This window comes from Coccomyxa subellipsoidea, assembly GCF_000258705.1.
Source record: "Coccomyxa subellipsoidea C-169, whole genome shotgun sequence".
Taxonomy (NCBI): Eukaryota; Viridiplantae; Chlorophyta; class Trebouxiophyceae; family Coccomyxaceae; genus Coccomyxa; species Coccomyxa subellipsoidea.
The window spans coordinates 685015-699282 of NW_005178023.1; the positions used below are offsets into that span (position 1 = coordinate 685015).

The 14268-nt window shown below is 55.1% G+C and overlaps 2 protein-coding genes across 2 annotated transcripts; both read right to left on the reverse strand.

Moving 5' to 3' along the window:
* Nucleotides 1–877: 877 nt before the first annotated feature.
* Nucleotides 878–2030, reverse strand: COCSUDRAFT_59608 (hypothetical protein; the record flags this gene model as incomplete). The annotated part of the gene is made up of 2 exons (XM_005643612.1): nucleotides 878–1523; nucleotides 1783–2030. 2 exons carry the CDS (start codon nucleotides 2028–2030, stop codon nucleotides 878–880), a joined length of 894 nt encoding a protein of 297 aa, XP_005643669.1.
* Nucleotides 2031–2937: 907 nt separating this feature from the next.
* Nucleotides 2938–12476, reverse strand: COCSUDRAFT_59609 (RCC1/BLIP-II; the record flags this gene model as incomplete). Its single annotated transcript, XM_005643613.1, has 22 exons — nucleotides 2938–3150; nucleotides 3385–3501; nucleotides 3699–4601; nucleotides 4880–5145; nucleotides 5445–5603; nucleotides 5973–6082; nucleotides 6334–6537; nucleotides 6802–6947; nucleotides 7379–7507; nucleotides 7722–7820; nucleotides 8008–8167; nucleotides 8597–8742; nucleotides 8999–9178; nucleotides 9407–9529; nucleotides 9667–9800; nucleotides 9958–10126; nucleotides 10588–10761; nucleotides 11003–11167; nucleotides 11280–11444; nucleotides 11627–11764; nucleotides 11919–12116; nucleotides 12447–12476. The coding sequence occupies 22 exons, from the start codon at nucleotides 12474–12476 to the stop codon at nucleotides 2938–2940; spliced, it is 4128 nt and encodes a 1375-aa protein (XP_005643670.1).
* Nucleotides 12477–14268: the final 1792 nt, after the last annotated feature.

Here is a 14268-nt window from a genome sequence, read left to right on the forward strand (position 1 = left end):
CTCACCTGAGGGCTTACTCTCTTGCCCGAGTAGAGAAAGAGCAATGCAGCCATCACGGCTCTTCTGCTGCACCTGATTTATAGGAACACTGAGGCGGACATCAAGGCGCCGCTGCTGTGCATGAATTAGAGGATGAGAATACCAAGGCAGGGCATGTGCCGGAGATGACTGAAAGGACTGCCTTGCAAGTGAGCATTGAGCAGCAATGATCCACTGACCCAGGAGCAATGATTTGCTTGCAATGGTTGGGCAGTCAGTCAGGACTATGTGAAGCATGCTCAAAGGGATCCAGTGTCCAGAGCGTGCTTGCATCTGACATGGAAGTTTCGGTGTATATTCCTGCATGCATGATGCATTATAGTCTGGTATATGTGTTCAAAATAAGTGTGCACAGAATTTCCGCTATTCCTGGCACGTGCAGCAAAACAGAGAATTAGGAACAGAATCATGGGCAGTGGCAGGTAATGCGTGTGTGAACACGATCAAGAATGAACTCAGGCCCCAAGTTAATTAAGAAGGTAGATTACTTTGCATGAAGCATCCTGCTGCCATGGCTGGCGCAGCTCTGTCAAAACCTCGAGTATCTGTGAGTAACTGTAAAGTATCACACTGGTAAATCCAAGCCTATATATATATGATGTTCATGATGCTCTCTGAGGTGTGCTCTTATAGAAAATATCATGCACTGGTGCATGATTGGCCTGTGGGCTCGCCATGACTCTCGAGCATATGCACATGTTTAAGAAGAGGCAGGAGCGGTGATTCCAGAGGATGGTGGTGTTTCCTGCGGCACTGGTTTCTGGATGGTCAAACAGAATTTGCATTTTTTACAGCAGGATAATCACCCTGGGACCCCCAAGATATTGAGCATGAAGTTTTAAGTGCTGTCCACATGCACCACATTCAGCCTTTGCTGCCCGTTCCCTCTACCCTCCCCTGTCTTGCCCAAACCAGCTCCTGACATCATGGACTCATCCCTCCTCATGGCCTCCACTGGGCCACCACTTTCATGCTCAGGTAGCCGAGCAGACCCTGCAGTGAGCTCCTCAAGACCAAGTCCTAAAAGAGCTGCCTTCTGCGCTGCAGGCATGGTCACCACAGACATGAGGGTGCCTGACTCGCTCGCAAACAGAGACCCGTGCCTCTGTACTGGCCCCTCTCCTGCCAGCGCTGCACTCCCAGCTTCCACACAGGCTGCTCCTTTGCCGCCATAACCCGATCTTGACACTGCAGGCTCCCACATGCTCTTTGACAGCCCCTGCCTGGTCGTGCCTCCAATGCTTCTCCCACTCTCCTGGCCAGCAGCCGCATGAGAGGAGGTGGGCGCGTGTCGCGCAGGCATGCCGGCATGTGCCGGCTGCGCGCTGTGCTGCGCTGTGCTGGCACGCGGCTCCGGGCTTGGAGAGCGGGTGGCGGCTGGCGAGGAGGCTTCGCTGGGGCATGGCGAGAGCGCGTGGCTAGCTATGGTCGCTAGATCAGTCAGAGCTGCTATGGGGCGCAACGTACTCTGTCCATTTTCCTTCCTGCACAAACACCAAAGCCTGTTACTGTGTGCGCTCATGCGTGACGCCACTTCATGAGCCATCCTGCAACTGGCTGGAAGGCTTTGAGGTCTAAAAGGGACACACAGCTAAGTTGGCAGGCTGAAGCACCAGGGATTGGCAGGGGCCGGGATGGGGAGGTGCAAACGCCAAGGAGAGCCTAATTCAAAATTGCCCTCAATGACACGGGGAAATAGGGGTCATGGGACGGGGATCACCGCTAAGGGGTAAGGGGCTCTACAAGGCTTTGATGGCTACGGCAACCTCCAGACTGGGTGGGGCCTGCAGCAGAGTGCTCACATCCAGCTGCATCATGCCCTCTGCCCCCATCAGTGGCGCTGCGCAGGCACCTGACACTGCGCGCAGGGACACAGCCCCTGACAGCTGACATGACTGCGCTGGAGCGGCCGCCCACACTGCTGTGCTGACCGCTGCTGTCTCTCTCCTGCGCTGCTGTGCATTTGCTGCCAGAGCCTCCCAGTCTGGCATCGACTGAGGCAATGCATGCCGCGTGCTCCCTCCAAGCAGCTGCCAGTCTGAAATGCTCTGCAGCCGGCCGCTTCTGCCAGGGCTGCTGCATGGGCTGGCAGAGCTGCTGCAGCTTGCTGACTCGTTCCCATGTGAGAAACCCCAAGGCAAGGAGACAGGCGGGATGTGATCGCACACGCCTGCAGCACTGCCGCTGCTGGCCAATGCGCTCTCAGCCTCACAGCATCATGCCTCTGCTGATGCGCTGTGCACAGGCACTGCTGCAGCTGCCGCCTGCTCTCTGAGTTCCTGCTGACTCTGTCCCTCCCTGGCTGCGAACATTGCTGCGCTGTATGATCCGGAGCTGACCCGATCTGGCCTGTCCCACTGGCTCTGGGCATTGCTGTGTGATGTGCTTCTGGGAAGAGGGGAAAGCTGCCTGGCACTTTGGCCTCCTAGATTGGGAGTACTGGGGGAATGGGCTGACATTGTGGCTGCAGGGAAGGGGAGGCCTTCGGAAGGGGAGCTGAAGGGGCGTGCGAGGGTCCCAAAGTCACTGACACCACAAGCAAATCTTCGTCAAGCAACGAAAAGAAATGAGCTTGACACGGATGGGAATACAGGGATTGGGGAACACTGGAAACACCCGCATCACATGGCCGGCTGGTGACATGGCGGGCATGACCACAGGCTCCATGGGGCCTGCATGGATGAACCTAGTCAAGACAACAGGCGGGAAGCTGTCGACACAGCAGAATGCAGTCTGCACGCAGAAAACAATTATAAGGCAGTCCTGCTGGGGTGTTTGCCCACTTCACAGCGCACACAGTGCTCACATGCACATGGTGGGGAGCACACTTTTGCCTGACCTCATCGATGATTCGGGCCAACAGGGGAACAAGACACAGTAAAACTGACAAAGCGGCGGTCACCATGATGTGTCGCCGCCGCGGGGGGACTCGGTGCCGGCGGAGGGAACGCGTGGCGATCCCGGGGCAAGATTATAGCGCTCGGCGACCTCGGCCTTGTGAGCGCGCCACCATGCCTCGGCCTGAGCTTTGGAGAAGCGGCCGCGCGCGAAGCGGATGCGCGTGAGCGCGTTCTGGCCTAACGGCGTCGCCTGCAGCGTCAGAAAGACTCCCTGCCGCACAGCAGACAGCACCATTCAACATCCTTGCAGCCTCCATGCCAGAGGACCCTGGAAACACCTTCATACGTATACAACATGTTGAGTATCTCCCAGTGTATGCCGTACCAACCACCAGTTAAAAAGTCTTTGACTGCATGGTTCCTAAGCACCTTCTTGCCTTCCTTGTGACTCTGCATGCGGAGGAGTCCTACAAGTATGCAATGGGTAGAAATTTTGAATTTGCACCTCCGACGGCTCCACTGTGTGCTCAAGGCCTGTCTTTGGCGCATCATCGCCCTCTGCAGAGGGAACAGCACATGCAGCTGCTGGAGGCCCGAAGCCCCCCTCCATGCCTGACGAATTCTGCAGGACACCGCCACTTAAAGTGTCAGCTCGACTCATGCAGACACTTCACAAAACAGGCCCAATCTGCAGCCATGCATGCCTCGTTGTCGGATGCCTGCTAATGGTCATTATGAAGGTGCTCCCTTCCGTACAAAGACAGCGCAATTCCACACAAGTCTGATTCAGTGGTTGACGCGTGGCGATGCAGAGCGCACCTCAGATTTAAGCTGCTGCTCGCGGGCCCTGAGGCGCGCCTCACGCACTTCGAGCTGCGCGCGAATCTGCGCCAGTTCCTCCCTCTCTTGCTGCAGCGCCCAAGCACCATCCCCACCGCTCTCTGCCTCGTTTGCCGCGCTGGTTTGCGGCGAAGGAACCCCCGGCCGCAGCCAGCTATGCGGGCCAATTTCGCGGCTGCTGTCACGGTCTGGAGAGGCATGCGCGGTCGGGCTGTGCAGCCGGCCGCGCGGGCTGCCCATGTGCGAGCGTGGCCTGCCACCCATCAGCGCGCCCACGTCTATTGTGGCCGTCCGGATCACCGGCGAGCCTGGCCGCCCAAAGAAGCCCCCGTCGCCCCTCCCGCCCAACACCGCTGCAAGCCCCGCTGCATGCGCCGGCTGCTGATGCTGCTGCCGGGAATGGGCTTCTGCGCTGCTGGATGTGGAGGTTCGCTGATCCTGTGAGTAGCTGTCAGGTGCGGGCAGGGCGGCAGGGGAGGATGAACCGTCGTGGGGCTGCCACAGAGGCGCGGCCGAGGCGCTCCAGTCGGCGAGCGAGTGCGAGCGCCGGTGGCTCCGCGGCGACAGCGAATTTGAACGCTCCGGCGACAGTTGCAGTATGCGCCGCACCGGCGACGCGGCCGCTTCCTCGCCTGGCCCGCGGCTGCTGCCGTGCTGCGACCCTTCTGGCTCCTGAAGCTGCGCGCTCGGCAGGCCGTCAGCTTTGGCGGGCTCTGTGAACGGGCCCGCTGCTGAGTGCCTGCGCCCTGACAGAATGCCCCTGGGTCCGGGGGTGGAGGGCAAGGTGCGAAATGGGCTGAGCATGGGCAATTGTTGGGGCTGATTGCTGTGACTGGGTGGGACCGCTGTGTTCTGCCCAAGAAGAACTTCCAGCCGGGCCACCTGCGCATGCATTAACACAGGACAATCATTAAAACTGGCGCGTGATTTAAAATTTGTGGTCCCTTGCGCTGCTAAGTAGATTCAATATCACCTTCGCAGAAGTCCTTTCTGGATGTCTGTCCTCTGAGTGATCCTGGACAATCTGTGAATGCAGCAGCAATCTGGATTGTGGCAGTATGCCAGGCAATGCGCAGCTACGATGGTATGGCATGCGCCTTCAGGATGCTGATCACAAAACCAGGTCGCAAGGAGTGTAGCGGAAAGCCGGGGACACCCACCCGATTTTCAAGCACTGCAATGTAGCTCTTCTCATCCTGTGCCGAGTCTCCGGAGCCCTGTGAGGTGGCCGCATCTGTCGCTCCTCGCCTAATTAGCGCCTGCTGGGGATGTTGGAAATCCAGGCCAGGCGCTTCTGAGGTCAGGGGCTCGGGCAGCGAGGCGGAGGTCTCGGCCAGGGACGTGCTGCTTGCAGCCTCCATTTCGGGAGAGGTTGCGCGACGGGGGCCTGACACATCGGATGGGGATGCACTGGAGCTCTTAGCACCTGCAGAAGCATGCCGACAATTTTCAGGTAAGCATGCGAAAGGCATGGCCATCCCTGGGGAAATCCAGGGCTGATGAGCAAATATTTTTGACGTTCATCGGAATTTTTGGGGCTGGCCCGAAAGAAAATTCAGGTGGCCAAGGCCAGGTAGGGCATTTCTATGGCGAGGGACCGGGCTTTCTTCCAACACACATGTGCGTCGCCATGACAGAATGCAGGGCTACCGAGTTGCATCTGCAAGCAGGGCCGTTTACCCATTGTAAAATGGTCATAAGTAACATGACTAAGAATCATTTCACCTGCAAGCAGGCGCTGGGAGGCGGCGTATGCATCGCCGGAGTGGCGTCGCAGCTGCTGCGCGAGGCTGGTGGAGAATGCGCGCGCGCCGGCCGCCAGGGACGCGCGCCGATGCGCGCTCTTGCGGACGCCCGCTCTCACGCTGCGTGGAGTCGACGCCTCTGTACCGCCAATCATCACCAATCTTAAAAGATGCTTACTGCGAAGAGCGCCAAGGTGCACCAGCAGACAGGCTCCAGGTAACGGCTGCCACACTTCCTACCCCTTGTTTGAGTAACCCCTATTGGACTGCCCAGATCCAAAGCAAGATCCAATCAGCCTTGGCCCGGTCCTCAGGATTGAGGCGAGCCCCCGCCAGCTGAGGCCAACCCATGACACAGATAATGCTCTTCTCTTGAATTGCATGAGGGCGTCAGTTTCAGCAGATACAGTGCTCAGATAATAGGAAGGCGCCACGCAGCAGGCCATTGACTGTCTGATCCTCGCAGCAGGCAGCATGAATGCTGGTTGGGTTGACAAAAGAGTATCACCTGAGTTGGCTGTGAAAGATGCCAGCGATCCGCTTGTGGATGCACCGTGGTCCTCAGAGAGCGGTATGCCGCCTGAGTCCCTGGGAAGCTTCAGGGCATGCATCTCCACCCTGCATGGCACAGCGGTTGCATCGGCTGTGGGCCTGGGTTGGTCAGTGATCTGCTCACGGTCACCACTAGCATTTTGTGCTGCTTATGAGGAAACCGAATCTGTGAAATAACAACAAAGGGGGCTCAAAATAATAGGGAAAGGGCTTGGGCCAGGACTGAAGTTAGGAACAGGACTGAGATAAGCCTGCTACCATGCCCATGTTGACTGCTTTGACGCTCAGATATTATAATTTCATGATGACTACAGTACCTGCCAGGCAGAGTCTGGGACCGCCTCATGTGACCCATGGCCCGTTGCGCTTCCTTTGATCTGGTCAAGGGGGACGGCCAGGAAGGCAGGGTGCGCCTGTCAAGCTCTGGGCGATTCGCCGTTGGGGAGAAGGTGGGGGTGTCAAAGAAACTGGGAAATCTGCCATAAGGAATGGAAATGGATGAGTAGGAGAGGACCAAGCCTCTCGCAACATCAACACAAAAGCAAGTCAAAGAAAACATGCAGAAGAATATGTTGGTTTTTGGTTCAATGCTTACCCACAAGATCCACATGGCAACACACTCAATAACACAGAGAAGCCAGAAAGAGTCAAAACACAAAATGTCATCAAAAGAGCAGAAAGAGCCGACAAAGACAGAAAGAATTGCAACCTTTGTAATGAGAAAGAACACTGTAAAGCACAGACAAATTGGGCCACAGACAGGTTGCAAGAGGGGGCTGGCTTACTTTTCTGGGACTGCGACGAGGGGCCGGCTGTTGTTGGAGAACCAGGCGCGCATCTTGCCCTTGTAGCCGCGGCGCCGCTCTTCTGTGTCTTCCTTGTCAGCATCGTGGCGGCACACTGCCAGCGTGTGACATCCGCCGCATGCCACCTGCGCAGCCACCAGCACCGCAACTGAGGCCTTGATCAGGTTCGCAATGTAACGCATGGGCTACTTATACGCTCTAAACACCCTGTGGGGCAGCTCAAGTTGTCATTTGTCTGGATCGTGATGACCCAGAATATGCTCTGTATGCGCTACTGGCATTGCCGAAGGCGTGAGCAAGCCATCCTTAGTGTGTCTTGATGAGTCGATGCAGGTTTGCAGCGCCACCGGCGCCTCCGTTCTCAGGAATTATGTCTGTGCGCGCACGTCACAACAGGTGCAGCAGAGGATGCATTACTGGTACAGTGCAAATTGCAGTATTTAAGGGACTTGAGCCAGCCTCCAATGAGGCCCTCAAATAAGCATCCCTCTCTCCATTTAACGATACACCAGCAGAGCTTGAGTGAATGCAGATTGGGATCTGAATTGCAACTAACCTGGAGTACATGGCGGCCTCGCAGCTCGTCCACTGGGGCGGGGATGGCGCTGTCAGCATGCATGCCCACACCCAGCTGGCCCTCTCGCCCCCTGCCCCATGTGAAAATCACACTGCACTCCGCGCCCTCCTGCACCGCAACCCTCAACATCACACTCAGCAAACAAAGCTCTAAGGCGCGCAGGATGTACAAATGACTGCCATATCAATGAAGGTGGATGAACCCGTAGCAGCCATGCTCATGCTGTTTGCGGCTACGGTAGTTTGGTCTGCACAGCTGCATGCAGGCAGAACAGTATCAGGTTCATCTTGTCAGATGAATGTTTGATCATCAGCATGCCTACCTCTGCGCGTCCAGTCTGCCCGTCCAAGGGACCGGCAAGCGCCGCCGCATGCTGCATGCCGACCGCAATCCGCTCCACATAATGATCAGGAATTGGCACCTGGCCAATTAAAAGCCACACCAAAACTTCAGCAGCGTCCGAAAGCACAGTGCTGCAGCTCGAGCACCGCGAGAACTGTAGGCCAAATGCGCCAAAGGAACGTCTTTTGAAGCCCATGCAGAAAGGAACTGCATAGAGAATTAAGCATCCAAATCGTTACTGATATTTCTAGCAGATCAGTGATTACCTGGACAGCTTCCCTGGCACCTTCCCAAGGGGCCAGCTTGTGGCCAGGGGCGCCGGTCTCGCCCATCTGCCAGATCCGGCCGTCTGCTGTCAGAGCGACTGTCAGGTTGAGCCCGCACTCCACCTGCCTTACTGCCAGCCCCTGCAAGGCTCCTCCCACCCTGGAAACAACATCTGCGTGTTAGTCATATCTCGTGCCCCTCGAGTGTCACTAGTGCACTGCCCTCAAGAAAAGAAAAATCAGGCCAGAATTTTTTTATACTACTTTGAATGGCATGCAATTTGACACTTAAGAAATGCTCGAGCTGCTCATTAGATCCAAATCACCCTCACGGAACTCCCTTTCTGATACCCGTCCTCTGACAAAGCCAACATGTCAGTCAGGTTCATCCTCTGATGAAGGAGGAAGCGCAATGGCTGTCGAAGAAGCAGTGTCCCTCCAGAAGATCAAGCCAGGGATAGCTTGAACAAGCGGTTGCGCTGTGTGCCACATGTTGAAGATAGAGCAAGTTGTTTGGGTAAATCTGAAGAAACGGCATGACACTTGAGCAGAGGGAACCTCGGGCTCTAGGAGATAGTGGGAGGCTGACCTGGTGGGCGCAAGGCATCCTGCAGTGTCGCCATGGCCCAGGCAGCCGCGGTGGTGGTCCCGCTTGTCCACAGGGTGGCCGGCCGAGTTCTTCCTGTGGTCCACCCAGGTGAAGTGGCCACCCCATGTGAATAGCGCGCCACCCTCCTGCATGAGAACAGTGGATTACATGTAAGGCATTAAATTAGAAGAAGCAGCTAGCTGGCATGGGACTGAGATTGCCCAATAGAGCACGTGTACACACAGCAGAATACGTGGTGATTTTGCACAACATGTTTAGAACTAGTGAGCACGAAAGTTCCTTAAACCCTTATAAAAGCTTGATGTCGCTGGATTTGAAACACAAGAGCACGTGGGAATATTTTTCCAGAGCAGAGTCAAAGATAGTGCAGGGGCAGTGCACCTCATCCAGCATGCTGTAGGCAGCAGACAGCTTATGGCGCAGGGCTTCGGCCTCCTGGAAGCTCAGCTCTGACAGGGAGGACGGCAGGCTGGAGCCCCCGATGGGCCCAGCAGCTATCGCCGCTGTGTGCCATACTCCACAGGCCACATGGAGCACCCGCTTGTCCTTCAGAGCATCCACCTGAACATTTTCACGTAAGTGGGGTCTTTTCAGGGCACTCTCAATTACCAGGATAGAGTGGGGCCTAGGCTGGCAGCACCCAACACAACGCAAATTCAACAGCAGGCCTTGTTCATGTCGTCTTGCTGTGCAAAAGTCGGCGTGCTCAGAGGTCAGACCAATGTGGCATTGCAGGAGTCAATCCTTGATAGTAGGTCCAGAGACTCAGGTTCAGAGAATACATTGTACCTGGCGAGGCTCCAGGCAGCTGTCCAGACAGCCATGGCCCAGCTTGCCGCAGAGGCCGTCTCCCCAAGTGAAGAGCGCTCCCGTACTTGACAGCGCTGCACTGTGGTACGGGCCACAGGACACCTAGCACAAAACAGCAGCTTCGTCAGCCTGTGGAACCGCAGTGTTGCACATTCGCAGACAGTGCATGCACAGGACAAGTCAGAAGGACATGATATATGTGATTTGAGTGCAGTAGCTAGAGAACAGAGAGAAGAGACCTGGGTGATGGTGTGGTCCAGCAGAGTGCCCTCCACGCGCCGGGGGATGAACTGGCGCAGGGCATTGCTGTAGCCCAGATTGCCGGCGGCGCCATCCCCCCAGGTGTACAGGAAGCCCTCCTCGCTGACGACTGCTGTGCAAGCATCTGCATGACGCTCCAGTGTCAAAACAAAGTTGCCGTGCGTCAGATGTTTGCAAGATTCTGAGAAGCCAGAGAGCACATGCAAGCTATTGCAGGTAAGTAGAAAAAAACAAATTGGTGCTCTATTTGGTAAAGGACAGTGCCTCACCGCCGGCAACAATGCTTCTGATGCGCTGGCCCCAGAGCGTGTCCACTCGCTGCGGCGCGCATGCATCAGTTGCATGCCCCAGGCCCAGTTTCCCGCCGGCGCCATTGCCCCACGTGTACACCTCTCCGCTGCGCGTCACCAGCGCAGCATGCCGCAGCCCCACGGCCACCTGGCGGCACATGTCACTTGTTACTTTCATTTCTTCCGTGTAAGAGCTTCCCCATCTTCAGGTCATCTGGACTACAAGGTCCAAAGAAATGCAAACGACCGCCATCGCTTAGAAAGGGAGCCAGATCTTCTGTTTGTCATTGGCATCCTTGCTTGCATGTCCGCCTGACAGCTTCATCTGGTGCTTGGGGCAGGTTTCCTGCTGATTCGGGCTTTGCTGCATGCCTTCTAGAGAGGCTAGTCAGTCTATTGCACACCTGTGCTGCGTGCTGCTTCACCTGTTCTGCTCAAAGCAGTTTGTCAAGCAGCCAGCCCGGGGCTTCAGGTGACAACAGATGCACTGGCAACAGTGCGATCCGCCGCTACACAAAGAGACCAGACTCAATTGCATCTGTGACACCGCACATTCCAGCACTCTGGAGGAGTTGACCTTGTTTCTGTCCAGGGCGGGCATGTGCACACCTGGCAGACGTCCAGATGGGTGGAATCCTCGACAATGGCAGGAGTGGCGCTCTGCTGCCGGTCGCAGATGGAGCCCTGGGCAGGAGGTATGCCGGCATCCGATGAACCCCAGACATAGCAATCCCCTGGCCGCTGCTCTGGGACTGGCAACCCCATCGCTCCTGTCACCCTCCCCTGCACCCGTCCAAATTAAATATTGAGTATGGAAATGGCCACAGCGATACTCATTTGAAATTCACTCACAAAAAACAGATGCCCATATCCAGCGCGCAAAACCAGTTAGTTGCCTTTGCTACAAGCAGGTGAGGCGCTTTCTCTTTTGTACAGTATCTGCCACATGTAAGCCAAGTGCCAACACTAGCAGTTGTTCTTTCCCGATGATTCTCAAGAGCATAGTGGCCTGCTGCTGGCTCACCTGCACTGTGCCTCCGCCAACAACTTTGGCTGTGCTGGATGGGGGCTGCGATCCCACAGGCTGTCCCTGCAGCGACTTGGCAGGCTGCACAAGCGCCCCGCCAGTGGGTGCCCCCATGACCACCCTGTGGGCTGTTCCTGCAGCCCTCAACCTGTCTTTGATGGCCTGCGTTGCAGGAATAATACATCAGCAAAGCGCCCATCAGAGCTGCAATTACCCATTCTGGTTGCATTGCATCTTCAGAGTTTTTTGTGCGTGAGCGAGGCCTGGGACAAACCTGGATGCCCCAGTACCAGAGATCGAATTCCTGCTGGTTCCTGCAGGTGAGGTCCAGGGTGCGCGATGATAGATCCAGGTCGATGTACATCAGCGAGAAGGAAGCATGGGCCATGTGCGGAAGTGGGTGGCGCTTGAATATCTCTGTCAACTGCCCCTTGATCACCTGCAATTTGCGGCAATAGGCTCAGCCCGCTTCGCATGCACAGCATGCTGCCTCGATGCTTGGAGAAGGCGTTATGTCATTTACATATGGATTTAGCAAGTCTTTCCAGGGTTCTGTACCTGTCGTCACTTGGTTCGTGCACGTGTGGCTCTGTGAGGACAAAGCTAAGTCGGCTGAGTCACCTGCTTCACAGAAGCCAGCGGAATGCTGCGTGGCTTCCCGTTGGCAGATCGCCACGTCAGGACTGAGTCGCCCTCTGCCAGCCTGAAGAAGTGCATCTTCGGCTTGCCCAGGCGACCATGCTTCAACAGATCCGTGCCCTGCACGCACTCAAGCAGATTTGTGATCCCACAACCATGCCATGCCATGTTGCTTGAGAATGATCAGTCAGCGCAGCCTGACTGATGCATAGTTGCACGTAAGAGAGCCATGGTCACTGAAGGCAATAAAAGCCAAGCTATGGTATGCGGGCACCTTGCGAAGTGCAGTCAGCATTTCATCTGCGGTGCGCCGGGTAGCAGCACTTGTGTGGCTGCTGGGCGGCTGCGAAGCGGAAGGGGGGCTGCTGCTGGTCACATCAGCCTTGATTCCGCTGAAACTCGCATCAGGTCTGAGCCCTTTGCTCGGAGCAGCTTCTGGCAGGTAGAGAGCGGTTGCAGGTTGCAAATTGCCCTGCACACCGCAACGTGAGGCTTCAGAAGGAAGTTTAGGACCTACTTCGCAGGCTTTCATGATTGGTACGATTGTTGCCATTCACGCAGACACTGTGATGGTGGCGATTATGGTTGCAAGATGATAAAATAATCAGACGATCAACATGCTGCTGCAAGGTCGCAAGATGCTGTAATAGTAAATAGGAACTTTATCCAAGCGCCCTTGATAAGTACAACCATCGGAAATGATATGATGCACACAATCAAAGGATTCTTGGACTAGCAATCTCCAATCCTCCAGTTTGATATTGGACGCACATCTCGGGTAACAGGGCTACGTAAAGCATACCAGTGGCTTCGAGTGCGGAGGAGCCTCCATGAACACAACAGATCTGTGCTTAGGAACAAAAGGCTCTTACTAGGCGAGGTACTGGATGGTGAACCATCACATGGAGCCCCTCGCTATTTAGTCAAGGGAAACCATGATCAATCATCCGTTGCAGTATTAAAGGATTCTTTGAAGGTCAGACATCGCAAGACACAGTTGTGCTTCCATCATGAGGTTGCGTTTGACTTCTCTGACTAAATCCAGGAGGCAGGGCACAATCGCTTGTGAGTGAGCTGGCAGCCGTTGCCATGGAAGCCCATGCGAGATCAGGCAACATCATTTCTCTAATGAGAATTTCTCACGGTGCTACTCATGGGCTTGACCTCTTAAAAGCCTTGTGGTGCTGACAATCCACTACATATGCACGGCATGTTTGCTATGAAATTTGATCAGATTGCAGTTGCTCGTCCCGAATCAAGGCGCCTCAAGGCCGGCCCACAGTGCTGATCATGAGTCATGTCCATTTGCATGCGCGCGCGTGGTTTATTGATGAATCTCAATGTCAGGACAATGTGTCTTAGACCTTAGTAAGGTCACCTTACACATCTTCTGCAGCAGGCTTGGGGCTACAAGATGCCGGTTTCTTCAAACAGATCGTCTGTTTGGCGCTGGTTCATTCTATGATGTGGGCATCCTCATCGTCGCTTGCAAGGTGCAGACGCATCTGTCATGTGTCAGACCATCATGCTCACCTGCCACGCTATGCAACCAGCACGCATGTGCGCGATGACACGCTTGCCAAGCTGTGCAGGCTGTGAGACAATATTTATAGCAGTGCAGGTTCAGGTGCGCACCATGCCAAGCTATTCCGAGATATCCCTTCATTATCCCTTCATTACCCAGCAAGGAGGGACTTCCATCATCATCTGTAAATGCTGCATGCCCATCTGAATGTCTGTAATGGCTGCTAGTAGAAAAAGCCAAGACTCGGGAGGATTGCCAACAGATTCGAAAGGCATGAGGATGTTCAGTCACAGTTGACAAAACACGACAGATAAATCCTATGCCCCACCTACATGATGTCAAAAGGACACAAAGCAGTCATTGCCCTCCAATGAGGCACCTCTTAGAGGTGCAGGCACCTCTACGAGGTTCTTGCACCATGAGGCAAGAACCCATCCCTCGTAGCCAACTAGATCTCAAAGCCCTCCTCCTTGCAGAGCCGCTCGCAGCGGCTGCTTGAGCTTGATCTGATCCTGCACATTTGGCGCCATCATGCTGCCACAAAGAACACCCCGCAAGCACTTCCCAGCAAACTGTCCAGCGCAGGGCTTGCCCTCCTCAGCCCATATCCTGCAAGTAATAACAGATTGTGGAAAATGTCGGTCAGAAAAAGTCATTTAGAGAAGTCAGGTCAGAAAACGTCACTTTGCATCATCTAGAGATCTCCTGCACCAGCACTGCTTGAAGCCCTTTGTAAACAGCAATGAATTTATGACAAGAAAGGGTTGATGGTCATTGCAGTGCAAGCCAGACTTTGCTAAACTGATGTCAGATGCAGTGGCCCTTTTTTTCCCCAAGGGTTCAGTATCCCATGCAGGTACAGGTCGCACGTCAAGTACCACTCACCTGATCAAGTTGCACATCAACCGAATGCACGCCCTGCCCCTCTTTTTATGATATATTTCTGGTTCCTTTGACGTGCAGTTTTTGACTTTTCAATTTCCACTGCGAACTTGAGCAGGACACATGGATCGTGGGGCAGTACACACAAATCTGCACTTTATGCCTCAATTGTGCAGAAGCATCTATACGAGCAGCATCCGCGCTGAGCTTGGAACAA